Source organism: Lutjanus erythropterus, chromosome 12 (assembly GCF_056507025.1).
Source record: "Lutjanus erythropterus isolate fLutEry1 chromosome 12, fLutEry1.hap2, whole genome shotgun sequence".
NCBI lineage: Eukaryota > Metazoa > Chordata > Actinopteri > Lutjaniformes > Lutjanidae > Lutjanus > Lutjanus erythropterus.
The window spans coordinates 23,719,720-23,739,337 of NC_139328.1; the positions used below are offsets into that span (position 1 = coordinate 23,719,720).

The window sequence follows — 19,618 nt, forward strand, 5'->3', positions numbered from 1 at the left end:
TGTTTTATGTTACTTTACACTTCTATCCCACTGCATTTCAGAGGGAAATGTTCAACTTTTGAGTTTACGTGAGCTCATAAAAGTTAAAATAAGCTTTTACAGTGTGGTTTTGCTGCTTTCAGTGTTCAGATCTTCACTTACGTATATGTTTTTAATACAACAGTGTTAAAATACTATGAACATTGTCCGTTTAAAATCTTGCAGAAAGTAAAGGTGGAGCTAATTTTAACCATATTAAAATCTGTTTGGAAGCTTCATATAAGTACATAAGACTTTTTTTCATTGTAGGCATACAATAAAATTATGTTTGATAACTCCCACAGACCAGCAGCAATAGAAAAAAGATAGAGATAAAAACAAGAATTAAAGGATAAAACAAAAAGAATAAACAGGACAAACAAACATAATAACGAGAGGCAACTATATAATATATAAAGCCTGGTAATGCTGTCAAATAAATGTAGTGAAAGAAAAAGTAAATTTGCCCTCAAAATATAGCAGAGAGGAGTATAAACAGAAAGCGTTTAAAATTAAAACGTGAATACACAATTCAATTAAGCATAAATGCGCAAGCAAAGTACATGGAGGCTGTGCCAAAATATTACAGCAGGCAGCTTGAGTAAATGTACTCAGTTACTTCCCACCACTTCTACTTTTAATAAACTAAGTAAATATTGTAAATACTTCCTCCACCACTGCTCATCATGGACTCATGAAATACCCTTCACCTCAACTCTCTGAACATATTTGTACATTTCCACCTGTGCAGAAACACCCCTCTGCTTTATTTTTCTTTTTCTCAGCAGTCAGGAGGAGCAGAGACAGTGAGAGTCCCGGGCCGACCCTGACAGGGCGGTAGGACCACCGTTTGGAAACTTCTGTCAGAGAACACACCCATGTGCGGCCAGTAGGAGGGGCCATGTGCTGAGGTGTTTGAGAAGGTGATGCCGTAAACCCGTGCAGCGTGTCGCAAACCAGGTGTTTTTTTGCGGGGGGAAGGTGATGTCGTAAAGCGGACAGGAGGGGGGGTGGAAGGGATGGGAGGGGTGAGGAGGACTGAGGGGTGAGACGGAGGAGGAGGGAGGAGGGAGGTGACTCGCGAACGGCTGCGCTTCAGACTCAGCGAGAGGATCATGGCGGATGGCCCCAGGTGTAAGCGCAGAAAACAGGCGAACCCGAAGAGGAGCAGCGGTAAGTCCAAACTCTTCCCTTACGGCCGCTGGAGGAGCCCGGCGGGCTGAAGTCGAGCTTTTCACTCGGTAAATTCCTCCTGGAGACTTTTTGGGAGAGAGTTGGAGCTCGTTTCTGTGAGTTTTGTGGAGTATGTTCATATCCCAGTGTGGTGGTGTACCGTTATACCTGGCTGGCTTCTCTCTCCGCCTAGCGGTGCATGGGGCCGCCTGGCTGAGTGAACCGTTATCCGTCAGTTATAACAACCCGAGGAGCGCTTGATTGTCTGTATTTTTACTTTCTTTTACTTTTCCTTCCTTTGTTTCTGCACTTTTCTGACACTTTTCCACCCATAGCAACACTTGGCGGCAGGTTGCGGGGCTTTCACATAACAACGTGGCCCGTTGAGCGCAGTTTATAGTTTAGTGGATGTGTTTTTTCAGGGCGAGGTTGTTGCGGGGTTAGTTTCACGTTAACTTGCTGCTCACTCGGCGCCGGACAGTGCAGTTTCTCCCTTCCTTTCAAAATAATTCAACTTTATCTGTTAGTGTTGGTGGTCGGATGCGGAATCGTGCTGTGGCGGTGAAAGCATGGAATATTTTGCATGGGCTTTGGTCGGCTGCGCTGGTGCTCCGGTGCTGATGGCAAAGAGATGGGATGTTTATTTTATCTCCACTTCACCCCTCCCTGCTGCAACTGCAACACCACATGTTTCCTTAGTTAAGGTAAGAGTTGACGTTTTTAAACATTTCTAATCGTCCTGATGGAGAAGTTTATCTTCATGCATGCATTTCCTCATTGCCTGCACCAGTTTACCTTTATAAATCTTGCAATTTTTGTTATTCGCCGTGCGTTTTTTGTTGATTGTTGCAAATTGCTCTTGTGGTACATTTGTGATTGTTTCTTTTTACACCTGTCAGTTCGGGTTTGTGAGCCGTTAGAAATGCTGAAAATAAATGTTTTATACTGCATTTTGTGCATTATAAGGAAATGTATTTTAAAGTGTCTAAACATAGGTTTGGAGTCACTTCATTGCAAAATATAGACTCAAGTTAACATTGTTTTTACTTTATCGTATCCTGGTTAGTGGAATACAGCAGTAGTAATCCTTTAATATCACCCAGCGACAGTTTTTTCAATGTTATCGTTATGAAAATGAACTTAGAATAGGCGTCAGCACCTTTTCAACACAATAGGATTAATTTAAATCCACCTGTTATGCAGTAATTGGTATAAAAAAATAGAGTTTATACATAGGTTTTGGTATTTACGAACTAATTTACTTGCACTGACCTGTCTTCTTCCCATCTTTAATTTTATTTTACATGCAATGATCCTTTAATATTACCTACAAGTACATTATATCAGCAATATCATCAAGTATCTCAAATTATGTGTTTGTGGGCAAGAGCACCTTTTCAACACAATAAGAGTATTACGTCCACCTGTTATGAAGTAAAGAATATAAAAATAGATTTTTTGTTGTAATAACTTTAAATTTACACGTCCCTCTAGAGCCAGACTCTCTCATTGGACAGTGTCTTACCTGTTCTCTCCCCCTCTTACATCGCATCAGCCAATAAAAAAAGTAAACCCATAAATTTATATATTTTTAGACACCGTTATGAGGCATGATGTGTGTGAGCCGAGGGGCTGGAAAGCACCTTTTTTTCTCCTCCTGCTGACGACACGACGGTGACTCTGCGCGTCCGTACAGGAGCCATCATCATCATCATCATCATGTTTACCTGAACGCGGATAACGGGGCTGACAAATGGCCTAGAAATAAACAGAAATAACACCTGCGGCTCTCGACCGTTATCGGAACAGTGTCTGCTCGCCGTCTCCTAAAGACCCTGTGTGTCGTGAGGAGCCAGAAAACCGCTCCAAATGTCAACTTGTGCAGGTAGAGATGATTTTTTTTGTAGTTTTCACCGTGTGTGCCGTGCCAGCTTCGCATGGATGCTCGCCTCCCTTCATTCTCGCGGGATTTATCTCATCGACACGCATTTCTGACCCACTTGTGCATGTTTTATCTTCCCTTTTATGTGTTTTGTGTGTGTGTGTGGACTGGTTGCCTTGTTTGGTCGAGTGCACTCTGCAGCTGTGTGTGTATGTGTGTGTGTGTGTGTCTGCACGGAAAATGAGCGGTGCATAAGGTGGTTATTCCTCTGTTATTCCCCACCGTGCACAATAACGGTGCGTTTAGGGCTCACCGTCAAACCCCTCCTTTCCATCTATTGTGTTGCGGTAATTCGTTATACAATTTCCTGAGCGGTGTGCGGAAGGGAATGGCGGTCAGTACCATTACTGCAGTGAAGGCGGGGTTGCTGTTTTTTCTGGACCGGAGACAGCCAGGTACGCAAGGTGATGCAACACCTATAAAGGTGTATTTTAACCGATTTCCCCGTCATACCCTCGCCTTGTAAGGCTGAAATAGTCGATTGAGTGTCCCAATTCGCTTAATTCCCAAATATATACCGTTCAAATAGATTATAATATGAAAGGAGCGCACCCTTGGTCGTGTAACGGGACGCACAATCAAGATGGCAAAAGGTGCTGCTTTCATCTGCTGCTGTAAGTGAAACTGTCTGCCTCTCTCCTTTCCAGCCTGTCTCCATTCAGACGTGTGTTTTTTTTATTAGTTTTCATCCACATAACACACAGACAGACACACAGGCTGCTCACTCCTTTGAATTTCAAAGGAGGTGATGTGACAAACATTAGCCTGTGCTAATGTACCATGACCTCAGGTCTGTCATCACCATGATGTGACAAACAGCTGCTGATACTGTCAACTATACTGACAAAAAAGCTGCAATTTGTGCTTCTTTAACAGTTCATATGTTCACATTACTACTGACTGTGTTCTGTAAATCCAACTCATTTACGTGTATGACAATATAAAAGTGCACAAACTTTTACCTTACCTTAAATTCCCTTAATCTACCTTAAATTACATTTCATACCAGGTCCTTTCTGATGATAACTTATGACTGTAGTTGCATTTCACATTTATTTTAAACATTGATTAGTCTGTCGATTATTAATTGGTTAGTGTTTTGGTCTATAAAATGTAAGAAAGTGGAGAAAAATGTCCTGAATTAGAAAAAGAGGTTGCGCTTCAACAATGGGATTCTCAGTGGAGTGCTAAACCCAAAATCCAGTGAGCATATTCCAAATAATTGAAAAGGTAGCACATCTCAAGTCCTCAAGTCAGGGAGGACAAAATACTCACATTTCTGTTATTTATTTAGCTCACATCACAAAAATCAGAGCGTTTGTAGTACTGTGCAGGCTCAATTTGGTAATATACATACGGACAGAGAAAGCACACAGCAGGGGGCTGGACCCATTTATTTAAGAACCAATCACTTTTCATTTTCTGTGCCTCAAAAATACAGGTATCAATGTACAGATAACCCCCTTCCATACAACATTACATTTCACAGAACATTGCTATTGGCCATCTTTCAATATTGAAACTGTACCTTACATGAAAAAAACAACACTAAGTGCAGTTTTGCACCAAATGAACTTAATAATGATTTCAGTCTAAAATATTTTTTGGATTAGCATTTTTTACTTTTTTATTTTTATATTATTTATTTATTTATTTTAGTTAATTTTTAGTGTTTTTTCATGTAAGGTACAGTTTCAATATTGAAAGATGGATCCTCCCTGACTTGAAGACTTGAGATGTGCTACGTTTCGGTTTTTTGGAATATGGAGGAAAATGTCAATCAGTGTTTCTCAAAGCTCAGGATGACGTCATATAATGTCTCGTTTTGCCCACAACCCAATGATATTCAGTTTACTGTTACAGACAAGTGAAGAAACCAGAAACCATATTTTAGAAGGTGAAATAACCATATTTTCTTTTCAAAAAATTACTCAAACAATTAATCAATTATCAAAATAGACAGTGATTAATTTAAGAATCGATTAATAGATTAACCTTTTTAGCTCTATTCAAATCATCATGAAGCCAAATCTCCAAACGAAGCCAGACAGATATATTGGTTGGCTGATATTTTCAGCCTGATGTTGGTCGATCACAGATATATCGGTCTATATTAGTATGTTGTCTAATATATGCAGATATGAAAACTTTTTTTCAACAGAACATAATGCATTTTTTTTATTTTTATAGTTTTATAGGCAGCATGTTTTATATATATGTATATTATTGCTGTCAATCAATTAAAATATTTAATTGCAATTAATTGCATGACTGCCTGTAGCTAATCACGATTAATCCAAAATTAATCACTCATTTTTTATTTGTTCAAAATGTACCTAAAATGGATATTTTTCAAGTGTTTACAGTGTAATTCAAATGTAACTTTATTAAATCAAATACAGTAACCAAAAACAATGACAAATATTGTCCAGAAACCCTCAGAGACACTGCATTTGGCATACAAAAAATATGCTTAGTTTAACATTAAGGGCAAAATGCACTAAAAGCCTCAATAGAAAAGTCAATTGAAGCTTCTGTGGTGCTGCAGGCTTCAGATTTAAAATTCCAACACCACAGAATCAGCAGTAGTTTAGGAAAAGGTCGCTATTTATACGCATTTATTTAGTATTTTTATTGTTAATAATAGTTCATTTCTTCACTAAAATATTGTTTATTTAGTTCAGTCTATATAATGATGAAACAATGTGCGATATTCATGTTTTTGTATTAAGGCAGTAGAATCATTTACATCAGTATCACTCTGACAGTTTACATCAGTGAGGACGTTTTAGACAACAGCAGACAGCAAACTGCACACCAACACACCGAGGAGATGAAGAGGAGAGACAGAGTCCGGACTCTTCATCATGACTTACAATAATGCAGCGCAGCGACATAAGTTTTGTGGAGGAGGCGAACATCTGTCATTTCGGCGACACATATTTTAATCTGTAGCGTTCAAACCATAGAACTGTACAGTAACATCAGGATTCACGATCAGTGAACCTCTTCACACACTTGTTTCCCTCCCTCCCTCCTCTCTGCAGCTAGACAGAGACGCAACAGTTTGGCTCTCTTTAGCTCCACAAACTGGACATGACCTGTCAGCACATGGGACACGTTTGTGTTAGCAGAAGTCACTTAAGATGGATTTTCTTTAAGTTCACCCCCGCTGTTAAAAGTCATGTCTGTAGTGCTGCTGTTAACTTTATACCATGTGTCATCTACTGAGACTCCTCTTCATGTGTCTCTGTGCCATTTTAGTGTGCCACCTATATGCAAATGGCATTATACTCGCCTATCAAAAGACACTAACCCTAACCTGCTGGGTGTTATTGATAGTTGACAGTCTGTTGGCCTTGCTCTACTTCTGCACAGAGACAGTTTCTTGCCAAGCAACAGCTGTAAACATGCTGGTATAAAAGCCTAGGAAATGATGAGCGTCATCAAGCTACAGGCCTGCAGAGACCCTACCAACCTTCACTTTTCTCACAGTGTATTTGTTTTAGCCTAAATTAAACCTTTACTATACATTACACTGTACATTAGAGTGATTTGTAGCAGCACACACAGTATATAAAACAGTTACTCCTGTGTTTAAAATAAGTCTATACAAACATTGTTGCTAAGAAAAAAGCAAAGGAGAAAGTGTTCAGTTGTTTGTTTTCCACCTAAATGGCCTTAATGAACTTGTTTTCTGCTCCACCACATGTTAATAGTCTGCAACTCTTCTGTAAATGGCAGGTGTTGGCCCCTTTGTGCGCGCCGCCTGGTGCTGCTGCCACTTTGGTCACGGCTTCGTCATCCAGCGCCTTTCCTCTTGCTGTAAAGTGCAGCATGTTTGTGTGTGTACGAGTGCGCTCTCAGCTGGGCTGTAATCTAACACTGCAATTTAGGGACTACAGGAATGCGGCCTGGTGTTAACATACCTTGACAGGATAAACACAGCGGCCTACTCCCAAGCTTGGACCACTCATACTTACTGTACAAGCCTGCCAGCGCCTGGGCCTTCACCAGCCTCTGTCTGCCTGTCCTATGCAGGTTTTTGGAGAAATAACAAAGTGTTAGGTGTTACAAGGGGCCCTGTGGAGTTTTCTTGTAAACAAATAAACATTTTGTTTATAGTCAGAGTTACTCACCAAAACATATTGTGTGAATACATTTCCTTTCTCATAAAATGTTAGCAAAGCTGATTTAAATATTGAAAATTCAGCATTGTTACTAGCTGGCAGTCTTGTTCCTCCCCACCTTTGCTGTATATCAGTGTAATAGTGTGAACCATTGGCTGAACTGTGTATCATGTCACCTGTGTGCAAATGCAAACTCCACTCATAAAAACCAGCTCCATAACGCTACTATAGGAGCCTTTAAAGGGCCTGTGAGAAGAATTTAGTGACAGTTAGTCTCACTCTTTCCTTCCAAGCAAACATGCAGGAGTTCCCACAAACTCTCAAAAAAGCCTAAAGGCTGTATCTAAAGCCAGAGTTTGGTTTGTCTGTTCTGGGCTACTGTAGAAACATGGCCATGCAATATTCAATATAAGGATTGCCCACTTGGCTGGGGCAAGTAAAACACCATGTCAAGCTAACTTTGGACCCTGCTAAGGTGACCAAAAAACAAAATTTTTTATTTTCAGATGATTATACACTAATGAAAGCATGCTTATGAATATATTCTATTTAATTTCTGCCATATTCTGCAAATAAGTCCTTGTTGTCTTCTCTGTTTTGGAATCAGTTAATCAGTTCTAGAGCAGATGCTGTGGTATGTATGTTGTTCATTTTCATATATCTCAGTAACCCTCAGATGTTTTGGTTTAATTACTTGCAGCATGTTCACTGGTAGTGGTAGCAGTGTGTTAACAAACAACTGTAGTGTTTACAACATCTCTCAATGACTGTTCACTGACGGGTGTTTTATATAAGTTATATCAGATCAGGCAAACAGGCATTTGTTCATATGAGAGTGCTTTGAATTACAGTTTTAAAGGAGAACTCTTGTCTCTCTGGTGATGGGCTCTTTGATCAGCTTGCTGTTGTTTGATGCGTAGATGAGTAGCATTTTTTGTGTGCCTGGTTTTCAACTCTTCTGTGGAGATTGAGGCTGTAATGCTCTATTAATGCCTTGCATGTACTACAAGCAAGCTTTGCATCATTTTATGAGGACTGTGGCCTTTCAGCTAAGCTTAGTGCTTCAAATCAGTGTGTCACCGTTCACTATGTATGTGTTTCTAGTCCATGACACCCTGCGGCATGGCTCAAAAACCACACACTCTTAAAGGAAAGAAGGCGTGTTTTATCTGTGTTTTGTCTTTGTTTGAATGGACCGTCTCCCTGAGGTACTCCAGTTACGGCCGTCCTACAGAGCAGAGGAGTCATGAGAATGTCCTGCCTCTGAGACAATATTAAGCATTTGTTTGTAGCTAATCAGTCTTGCCATAGGCCAAACTCATCCTGGTACTCTCATTTGATTAGTCTAATAACAAATAATAGTTGTTATTATGTTTTATAATCACATTTAGGAAATGCAGTATACAAAATCTAACCATTTTTTCTTTTTTCTTTTTTTTTTTTTTTAATTTTTTAACCTCAAATTGTATATTTTTTGAGTGTAATGTGAATATTAATGCACACATCCACTTCTGTAGTCTATAATGGAGATGGAAGCCTTAGTTGGAAATGGTCCTGAATTGGTTGTGGTCAACAGTAGCTGTTAATTGATCCGTGACCAGTGGTCATTCATGTTACTTTCTCCTCCTCGTGCTAAAGAGCCTGGGGCTGTGTGTGTGTGTGTGTGTGTGTGTGTGTGTGTGTGTGTGTGTGTGTGTGTGTGTGTGTGTGTGCATGTGCTGTTTCCCTTGCACAAATGGGCCTGTGGAATGACAAAGCACTACAGGATGTCTTTAGCAAGTCAGCATTAACCCCTCCCACTGCCTTTTACGGTCCAGAGGGGGAGGTGCGTCAGGGCTACTGATGCTGCTTCTGTGACTAATTGTGGTGTGTGCATGTGTTAGTGTGTATGCGTCAGAGAGAGAGTGTGTGTATTAGCATTAAGATGGGAAACTGCTACTTTCCTCGGGGCTTTGCATAACAACACAGGCCTGCTTGTTTGGATTTACATGCATTAACATGGTGGCTGTGCTTTGTGCCTGTGAGGGTAAATCAGCAGTTCGTGCTGATGCAGTTGTGTTTCAATTAGATGACGTCAGCCGATAAAGGCACCTTGAGAGATCAGGCATGGAAAGATGACTCAATACACCCTAATAAAGGTGTATGATTCAGATACAAATGTTTTTTTCTGGATTAATTTATTCATCATGTTCTATATAACAACTTTAAGTAATATTCTAAGTAAATCTAACTAAGTACATATAGCTATGGGCAACAAAAGTAAAGTGAACATGGAGATTATACTTAATGACAGTGAGATAAAGAAAACAATATAAACTGGAAGTTAAGCTTGTCAGTAGTACCAGCATGGAAGCTAACTGCTGTGGGTTGTATCAGATACAAAAGGTAGGCTATTTTATCCACTTAAAAAAGGTCTACCTAAAAAAAATCAATACCAGTTTAAGTGTATGCTATATTTAGAATATTTTCAATGCTTTACTTTGCCTTCATATCAGCCAAATATCGCTTTCCCCAAACCAACCAACCTCCACAGGTGAAATCAGCAATTTTACCTTGCAGAATATTGGAGTTACTGGTCTACCGCTGCCTTAAACTGTCAGTTTATTTGTGTTATTTTATGACTGTGGTGTTTTAAAAGGATAGTTTGGATTCCCCAAAGTCATATAATAACAAAAACATAAACAAACAGGTCAAGTCAGCAGTAGACCAGCAACTCATATTCTGTGAGGTAAAGTTATTTTTGCCTGTGGAGTTTGGTTGGTTTGGAGAGAGTAATATTTGACTTGTATAATTGTAGCCTGGATCAAATCACAAATGACTGAAAACATCAGCCAGCAGAGAGGCGCCTGTTGTCATGCAGGTGCGATTTCCCCCCCTGCAACTCATGAATGCTCAACATTAGAACTATTTTTAGTCAAGGTGGAAGGGAAATGGTGTGCTGCTGCCCTCTGACACGAAACTGAGAGCAACTAGTTATGTCATTAAAGCTATGCTGCACAGAGAAGTTCTAATAAATCTGAAACATCCATGGTATAGTTGTTTGTGAAACTCAACGCTATAAGTTGTCTGCATCACCCCTGTTGACAGCTCAGATTTTAGAGGGTAGCTCCCACCACACCGAGCCACCCACCCTCAGTCCTCCCCAGAGAAGTCAGAGGTCAGTGGAGCAGCCCTGGAGCTATGTTACCCCTGAAAGCACATGGGAGAAGGACTGTGGTAGTTTCAGTGTTTGCCGTATTTACTCTGTGTGCTGTGTAAAGATTACACAAAACTACTCAAGGAAAATATAACACTATATATATAATCATTACAGAATTGTATGTACAGTTAACAGTAAAGCTGTGACTTTGCTGCGGAGCACTTTTAAAAAACAAAAATGTGTTTGGACGTGCGTTTGCACAGTTATGGTTAAAGTGATATGCATGATTATTTTGATAAATATTGAGATCATTATTTGTCAGGATTATTCATTGCTTTTAGTGACAATTTTATTGCACTTTCACAATTTAGTAAATAGCATTGCTTTCACTTCCATGTTGTGTTACATTCCTGCTAACTGACAAATTTGTGTGTCAAAATAAGACTGGTCCTTGCTCACAGCACGCCTCCTAGAAGAGAAATATGAATAAAGTTGTGCCAAAACTTATTACTTAAAATTAATAAACACAAAACTGCGTTCACTTTCATGTTGTGCCACATTAATACGATGATGCACTGTACAGCGTTGCTGATATTGATGTCTGAGTTGGCACTGGGATTCAGTAGGCTAACATTAACTATGTGCAGTGCATTTAATTGCACTGCAGTTTGTGGTGTTTGTTAGATGGTTGAGCAAGTTAGTTGTGTTGCTTTGCATTATATCTCAAGCCTCATACACACATGATTTCTTCTTGCTTAACATCACTTGCTCTAAATCTGAAATTCTACCCAACAATGGATGATAATCTGTTTTGATGGACTAACTCTTCACCTTCTGCTCCAGACATTTGATTTTCATTTTGCCCGTCTGCTCTCTGTTATATATCTCTCTTCTACTCTGGACTGCAGCTGCAACATCCAGGAAACTTTACACAGCTTTCTGCTGCAAAGTGGCTGACTGTTAATATAGGAAATGTTTTATTTGATAGGTTCATATGAATGTTTTATGAGTGGAACATGCATTTTACATGTCAGTATCACCACTGATCATGTTCATTCAATTGCGGGAAGCCAAAATTGTGATTGAGGTTAACATTTAAGTAATTGTGCAGCCTTAGTTTAGACGCATTTGTGTGTCGGATCATAACCATGTTAGAACATGTTTTTTTTTTTTTTTTTAATATGATATCCTCCGTTGGTCACCCCAGTCTTCCAGTGCCAGTTTGTGCACACCTTAATCAACTTTTGACTAAATGACACCTTAACTTGAATCTGCAAGACAAGGATTCATTTCATTTCATTTGACAAGGAAACTCACAGAAGAGGACCTCATTCAGATGGCTGCTAGTCAACTTAAAGATGTGTGTCATGAAAAGATCCATTTTATGTTCAGTCTGCCGTGTTAAATTAAAATAAGATTACAGCAACGCCAACTCCTCCAAACTTACAATGCCGTTTAAAATTGATGTCATGAAGACAGAGTTTGCTCATTGCCACCTACGCTCAAAACAAAGCCGAATGTGGAACCAGAACTGAAATTTACCTCCAGCGCCACTGGTGCATAAAATCTCAGAGGAACTGCCAAACTCGTATTACTGTAGTACTTTTCTTAAAGGTGGCCTAACCCATTTCCACAAGTAACCTGCTTTGCTGCTGCCTTTCATCGTTCTCATTAAGCCACCTGAATATTCATGTATTCAAGAGGCTCCCCAAGCAGCCAACAGCTAAAACTTTAATCTGTGCTGTGGTGCTAACTGAGGCTGAGCCATGAAAGACGGCCTGTGGTGAAGAGATCCAGTTTATTCTGGTGCTGCTGCTGACCAGCATCCTCCTACCTCACACCATGCATCTGTGTGTATTAAAATTTTCATATAGCATGTTTTTTTTGTGCTAAAGTTCACATGTAAATGAACCATGTCCTCATACATGTGTTTGTGTTACATTTCTGTGATTGTGTAGGTTATGTGTGCACGCAGACCAGTGTGTGTCAAAAGAAAAAGTCCCATTCAGAAGTCCTCTGTTGTGTGTATGTGTGTGTGTAGGAGAGGGGGAGCACTCTTTCACACTTAGCCGGTGGGAAACTCCTCTCCCTCTCCTTTGGTGGTGACACAATTTGCATATCCTGCCATCCTCCATTCTCTTTCTTCTCCTGCCGCCTGAGAAGCAGAACAGAGGCCGCCGGATCCTCAAGCTCAGAGGAAATCTGTGAAAACGCAGCCCAAAGCTGCTGCTGCTGCCTGCCTCCAGGCACAACACCGAGCCACAGATATGAGAGCCGTACAGTAGAGACCTAAGTCGAGCCGTAGTCCTGTGCATGTTGGTCATTGAAGTGGAATGCCGCTCGTCTGTGATAGGCCACTTGTTTTGATTCGCTTCCATTAAAAATTGGGACACATCTCAAAGGTAAACCAGAAAGAAACAGGTGTAGCAAAGCTGAAATGGCAAGAAATGTGGTACTGAGAGGAGAGAAGGAGCAGAATAATGAAATGGATAAATTAAAGAAAAGAGTGAAAGAGTTTAAAGTTAAAGCCAAATTTAACATTAGAAAATGACCTCAGTCTTTGTTTCTGTACTGAAACAATTGGTGAAATAATTGGTTATTTGAAAAAAGAAAATAATTGTCAAGTATTGACTACTGACTATAATCAGTTAGCCTAACCATTTGTAATTTTTCAAGCAAAAATTTTAAACATTTTCAGGTTACAGCTTTTCAAATGTGAGGGTTTTTTGCTTCACTTTATCCTATGTGCCCAAGATATTTTGGCTTCACTTTTTGGGAGCTGTCATTTTGTCCAGTTTTATATTTGCCTGTGTCAGCAGTTGCTGCGCCTACTTGAGTGTTCTTAAAGCAAATAAAATCTTTTGTTTGGGGAACAGATAATTCTACTTATTTCTAATACTTGTGATACTCTCCATCTTATTATCTGTTTCTGTGATGACAGAATAGTTTTTTTTCCAGTGAAAATGTCTGAAGTCATGGCTGAGATTTCACTCGAGGCTATGGGTTGGCTTTAAAATCAGTCGCCTTGTTCCTTTTTTTGAAACACAGTGTGCATCTGTCCTGCCTTTCACTGTGACTCTGCATTGAGATTACACATATAAAAGTAACAGTAAAACTGTGTTTCATACTATGGTGGTTACACGTAATCACATGCATGCTGGACCATGAGGGGCAGTACATATGGGACAACTGCAGTCTGTTGAACCCATATTTGGCAATAAGTGCAAATCGCTGAAATGACTGATCATCCTCTTCTGAAATGATTCAAAGCTACTGACTGGTGAGTAGGGTTGGACAATATCTACCAAAGTGGCATATAACATGACAGGGCACAGTGGTCGATGACTCTCAGCCATCGCGTTGGACAGTGGTATTGTCCATCGGCCCAACCATACTGGTGAGATTTCTTTACTTTGTGCTGTCTTGACCAGGACACAACTGGAAAACATCTTAATGCCAAATAGCACTGCATGTTCTACAGTATATAGCAATGGAAAATGTTTCTTTAGGCATCACTACAGCATATCCTTTTACCATGCTCCAATGCTTTTTCACAGGAACCAGATTATTTTCATAGGAACATTATGTATTAAAATAACTTAAAGAACCATTGAGGGTTATTTGTTCTGATTTCACATTTGATTACTTTAACAAACCAAAGCTATAAAACCACAAACCCGACCAAAGAATTCTTGGAAGACGCCAACGTCTTTGTGATTCAATAGAGTAAAAAGTAACATGTAAAACCTACAGCAGGAGCAGGGGAGACAACCTCCCAGTGTTCTCAGGGGACATAAATCATGAGCGGTGGACAGGTGGGTTAGGAGGGGCCTGGACTCACTAAAGACCCCCCAGAGACCTCAGAGGGTACAGCAGCAGCAGGACAGGTGGGAGTGGAAGAGAGAATTAGATTAGATGCACAGTAGAGGATTTATTCTCCTCTTTCGCACCGTAACTGGCTTTCCAGATGAGTCTTTTTGTCTCAGATCATGGTGTGCAATGACTCACTTTTTTTTTTTACCAGTTACCAGATATATATGTATTATTTTAACCATGTGACATTGAAAAAGTATTTAAGTTTCAGTAATACTGGTTGCATAAAGTTCATTGAAGATGTCATCACAAACTCTGGGAAATCAGATCCACATTTTTAAGGTCCGAACAATAAATTGATTAAACAAAAAGCAAACTGATAGACTAATCAGTAATGAAAAAAATCATTACTTGCAGAGTCAGTTGCACTGGTTCCTGATTGGTCTCCTCCTGGGTGGTGCTGGTATTGATATTGATATTTCATCATCACTCATTTTGCTCAGTTTTGAATAAATGGGACTAATAATGAAGCATCTCTGGACTGTTGTTCTGTTTACATTCTGTAGGTAGGTTCTCTTTATTAGTCATGATGGTACATGTTTGTGTCATAGTTGGATAGCTGCAGTCAGGTCTCTGTTTCCCCTCTCTCACCACACAGGACTGGGCTGATTGTGAGTGAACATGTTGAAATGGAACAGAAGATTTGATTAGAAGCTGAGTTGAGATGTGGATTCTCTCTTTGTGTCTCTCCTCCATCCTGTGTCCTGTGGGCTTGATTTGTAGTGCATAATGGAGCCAGAGGGATGATATATGACTCTTGTAAAAGTGAGCACCGGGAGGAAGAGGGGAGACGAGGTGGAAGACACCTCTTGCTTGCAAACGGAATATGCAGGTCTATTCAGAGCCCTTAATAAACTGTCAGAGCAGATTTAGATTTGTTTGTTGATGTAGGAGAACATTAGCAGTCGTCCTTTTTAAATCATGCAAGCAAACGCACGTCTGAGTGAAAGAGAGAACTGGAGAGGCTGAAAGAAAGGGAGTGTTGTTATTCAATTACAGGTGATGGCTGCTAATTGGGCCCTCCAGAGGTTGTGTGTGTGTGTGTGCGCTCGGCGTGAGAGTGTGTGTCTTGCTCTAGGGATGCAATGTTGATGAAGCTGTTAGGCTAAAGTGCGGGGCCCCGGTGCGCTCCCTGAGTGCTATGCTTTAGAGGCTGTCCTGTCCCTGCGGAGGAGCGCTAATGGAGGCCACCCAGCCCTGATGAATTACACCCAGCCTGGATGAGGAGGGACGACAGAACCCGGGGTGATGCTTCTGTAATTGAGGTGGCTGCTGAGCCAGAAGAGTGTTGGGGTTTTGATGAGCTGTAGGCACGAAGCAACACGTTTGTACCGGAGCTGTGACAATAACAGCATTACCACCCCACTGGGGCTCTTGGCGGGGTGTTGGCAGGGCCTGAACGTCATACTGCACAAGCTTTTTATATGAATACATGTTATCCTACTCTCAGTGATTCATGTGACACAACTTATAGCCAGTCCATGAAATGGAAAAATGTGATGTTGAGGTCAGATCTCCGGGAACATCCTCTGAAGGGTTTTATGTTGACTGTTACAGCAATTTGAACTTGTTTGGAATAAACAGAAAAATATAGCAGCTGACATGACCATTAATGGCCAATAGTTCTGAAATGATTAATAATATGACAATCAAATTTATGACAATATATTAATAGCATAAGTAATTCATCAAGCAACAATGCCAAATATTCACAGGCTCCAGCTTCTCAAATGTAAAGATTTGCTGTTATCTACTTCCCAACTGGGGCCCTCAATGTTTTTTCACACATTTTCTAGAAAAAAGAACCAAAATCTCTGTACTCTACTCATGCTCAAGCAAAGTTTTATTGACTTCCAACATTAATAAAAACTGATTGCAACATGACTATTTAGAGACTGATCAACAGAAAAAGATCCTTTGATGCTGATAAGAAAACAGACCTCTACAAAATGAGGTAAATGCATTTGCTGATTCTCTTGCCTTCATTTGGCTGATTTATTCTCATGTTGAACAAAAATAACAAAATATAGCCCCGTTCTATATGTCTGCTTGAAGAAACCGAGACTCGGTCCCACCTTTTACTTCAGTCATAGCTGTATGTACAAGAATGTAACACTGAAGTCATGGTTCTAACAAAGTCAGTATTTGGCTGTGTCTTTTCAGCTATTACGGCCTTGAGTTGGTATGGATACTGTCTGGAAAATAAATGGTAAAAGATGTAGATCAGTGTTTCCCAAAGCCCAAGATGACGTCCTCAAATGTCGTCCTCAAATGTTGTTTTGTCCACAATCCAAAGAGACTGAGTTTACTGCCAGAGACGATTAAAGCAACCAGAAAATATTCATATTTAAGGAGCTGAAATCACAGAAAATGATGCAGAGTAGTTGCTGATTATTTTAATAGTCAATTAATAATCAATAAATCATTGCAGCAGTATCACAAGGTTTTGGGTTTCATTTCCTTGTATAGTTTGAAAGTGAAACAATTTGTTGATTATCTAACAGACATACAGCAAATCCAGCTTTTCAATTGTAAGTAACGTACTGTCTCAACAGCTTTTTGGTCTTATATGATAGTAAATTGAATACCTTATGGTTTTGTCACTGTGGGCTTTAGCAAGTGACGTTTCACTTTTTCACTCTTTCTGACATTTCATAGACCATGCAATTAGTAGATTAATTGAGAAAATAATGGGCAGAATAACTGATGGTGAGAATAATCATTAATTGCAGCCCTAGTATAGTTTTAACCTATGAAACTACAAGGCCTTTTGGATAAAATGATCACCTCCAACGTACTTTCTCTCTGTAATTGTTATTCTTTTTTCTGCTGAGCGCTCAGGATCTCTGCTGTCACTGAGAACGCTGCCATGCTTATCCACTTGGGTAGATTTTTGTTGATCAAAGCAGTTTCGCCATCAGTGTTGCCGCTGCAGCGTGATTGCTGAGGTGTCAGCTGTTCAGTCTACAAGAGATGTGGACAAACGACACTGCGGGCTTTCTCATCATTTTGTTTCTGTGTTTGCTGCCACTCAGAGGGATTTGGGCTCCATCTACCTTCACTGGCAACAACACGCCTTCACTTGTGTTTTCTGTGCATGTCTTCTGTTACCAGTTATCAACCATAAACAATTGTGTGTGAGAGAGTTTGTCAGGCTTGTTTACTTTCAAGGAGGTGTGTCTGTTATGGCAGGATGTGAGTGAGGGGCTCTGCTGTGTGTCATTACAGGTTTTCCTCTGAAGTAGTGCTGCAGCAGTGCTGCTCATTGTGTGGCCTTGTTGTGACCCTACTGATTGCAACATCATGTTTGCTTCATTTACAACTAAAAAAAAGTGACATTCTTAAATGGATAGTTTGGATCATTTTAAGTGGGGTTGCTTAGACAGTGTATTACCTACAGGAGCTGGAGGTCAACACAACCCTTGTTTGAGGAAGCATACAGCAGTACCAGCATGGCAGCTAAGCAATGCACCGTACTGGACAAAATCAGCAACAATACTACTACTGCCTCAAACTGTTACTACTGTACTCTTGTCAGTGGAGTTTGATTGATTTGGAGAGAGTGATATTAGATAGATTTTGAAAGAGAGTGATTTTCCATTGGAAAGGGCTGTCTGACAGTGAAAATATTGTGAATATAGCATACACTTAAACTGATATTGGTACCCCTGCTGCTTCTCCACATTTTGGGGTGGGCTGACGGCCATCTGTAGGTAATACACCGACTACGGTTAAATACCTCTTCTTGCCATGGTGCTGAACAATGAAGGGGAAACACCTGTGTAGGTAAACTGCTGTCTTCACTTTGCACTGTGAAGTAGAAACATCAGGTGTGAAACCACATAACCAGCCTTGGAAGTTTACGGTTTCTCATAATGTTTGTTTGACATGATACGAAAGTGACAATATCCAAAGTAAACTTATGGTTTGTGTAGGTAACCAGTATTTTTTTTTGCCTTAGACTGATGATTCTCAAGCCAATACCCAATTTCTTGGCATTAAAATCATTTTTACCTTAGTCTTAAAATGTTGGGCACAGATGTGTTACCTTAGTCTTAAAATGTTGGGCACAGATGTGTTAGCCCAAATTAGCTGCTGACTTTTGGAAAGCACCTTCCAGTGTAATCGATGGGCAAAAAGTTTTGTTTCCTGCCCTCATCAGGTCTGTAACCTAAGCAGAAGTCTGGCTGAGCTTCAGTTTTCCTTTTTGGGTTATCACAGAATTGGCACAGGTGCAGCTCCAAGGCTGCAGCTTTTACATCTTGACTGGGTTTCATCAGCGCTGTTGTTTTCCCCTCTGGTCTCATGCAGCAGGCATCTTAATGTGTGCTCAGAGATACTTGGGAGTTAATCTCACCAACCTGTAGTTAGTTTGTGTTAGCGGCTCATTAGTCACCAGTCGCTTTGCCTCTGTTGGTCCAAGAGAAAAGGCAGGTGGAGACCCAGAACTCAATAAAAGATTAGGAGCATGTATTCTGTACACCAAACTTAGAGATGTTAACTAGTTGTTCCATATCTAGTAGCAGTAGGTGAAAAAACGATTCATGTAACAATTGGAAGTCTTGTCTTCTACAATTCTGTATTGATTCACTGAAAATCCATTTTTGAAATAATGTTAGTGAAGGTCCAGATAAATCAGCATTTCGAGAGTATCTAGCTCCTGTATCATGATGTATTTCCAAGTGAAACAGGATAGGCAGGTAGGCAGGACATAACAGGAGGAATTTGATTTGCATGGGGGAAAAGTGGGCATGTCAGTGTCTTGAATCTTTGCTCTGTGTTGCCAAAAATTGTGACTGATGGGTGGATGTCATGATACCACTGGTTGAAAATGGTATGTGAGCTCAAGTCATCGTTTCTTTTACAGAGAAAAGACATGGTTGGATTTTTATATAAGGATACATTTTTTGTTGTAGGAATATAACGTACCCTTTGATGCTAGTCTGTAAATTACACTTTTCATTATTTTTATACAGGAAGAAGACTGTAAGATGCCTTTTTTGTGCCAGATGATAACTGTCATCACAACCAGTTAGCTAAACTGTTAGTTATATTTCATTTGTAGCTCAGGGGGCAAAGGGTGGGAGTCAGTTGTTTTTGCTCAGGAGGAAGGGCCAAAATATAGCCTTGTGCCCCCTTTGTTTTTGCTGAATCAAGAATCAGTTAGAATCAGGAATTGATGCTGAATTGATTCATGGCAACAGCTGGAGCTAATTAGAGTAATTCTATTAATTGATTGGTCAATTGACAGAAGATTAATCAGCAACTATTATGCTAATTGTTTAGGCTTGTAAGAAAATATAGATACACTTTAGTGTTGCAATATTATTTTTTTTGATTGAT

The 19,618-nt window shown here is 40.0% G+C and overlaps 1 protein-coding gene across 3 annotated transcripts in view; it reads left to right on the plus strand.

The window, feature by feature from the left end:
• Positions 1–1,074: 1,074 nt before the first annotated feature.
• The window catches only part of LOC146318035 (zinc finger E-box-binding homeobox 1-like), an 82,443-nt gene continuing 63,899 nt past the window's right edge, over positions 1,075–19,618 (plus strand). For 2 of the 3 annotated variants that reach the window (XM_084732006.1, XM_084732007.1), the window contains exon 1: positions 1,075–1,191. In XM_084732006.1, the coding sequence (XP_084588132.1) occupies positions 1,134–1,191 (58 nt within the window). In that variant the 5' untranslated portion in view covers positions 1,075–1,133. Of the gene's footprint in view, positions 1,192–2,901; positions 3,077–19,618 lie in introns of those variants that run through there. The other variant, XM_084732008.1, reaches the window with a different exon arrangement.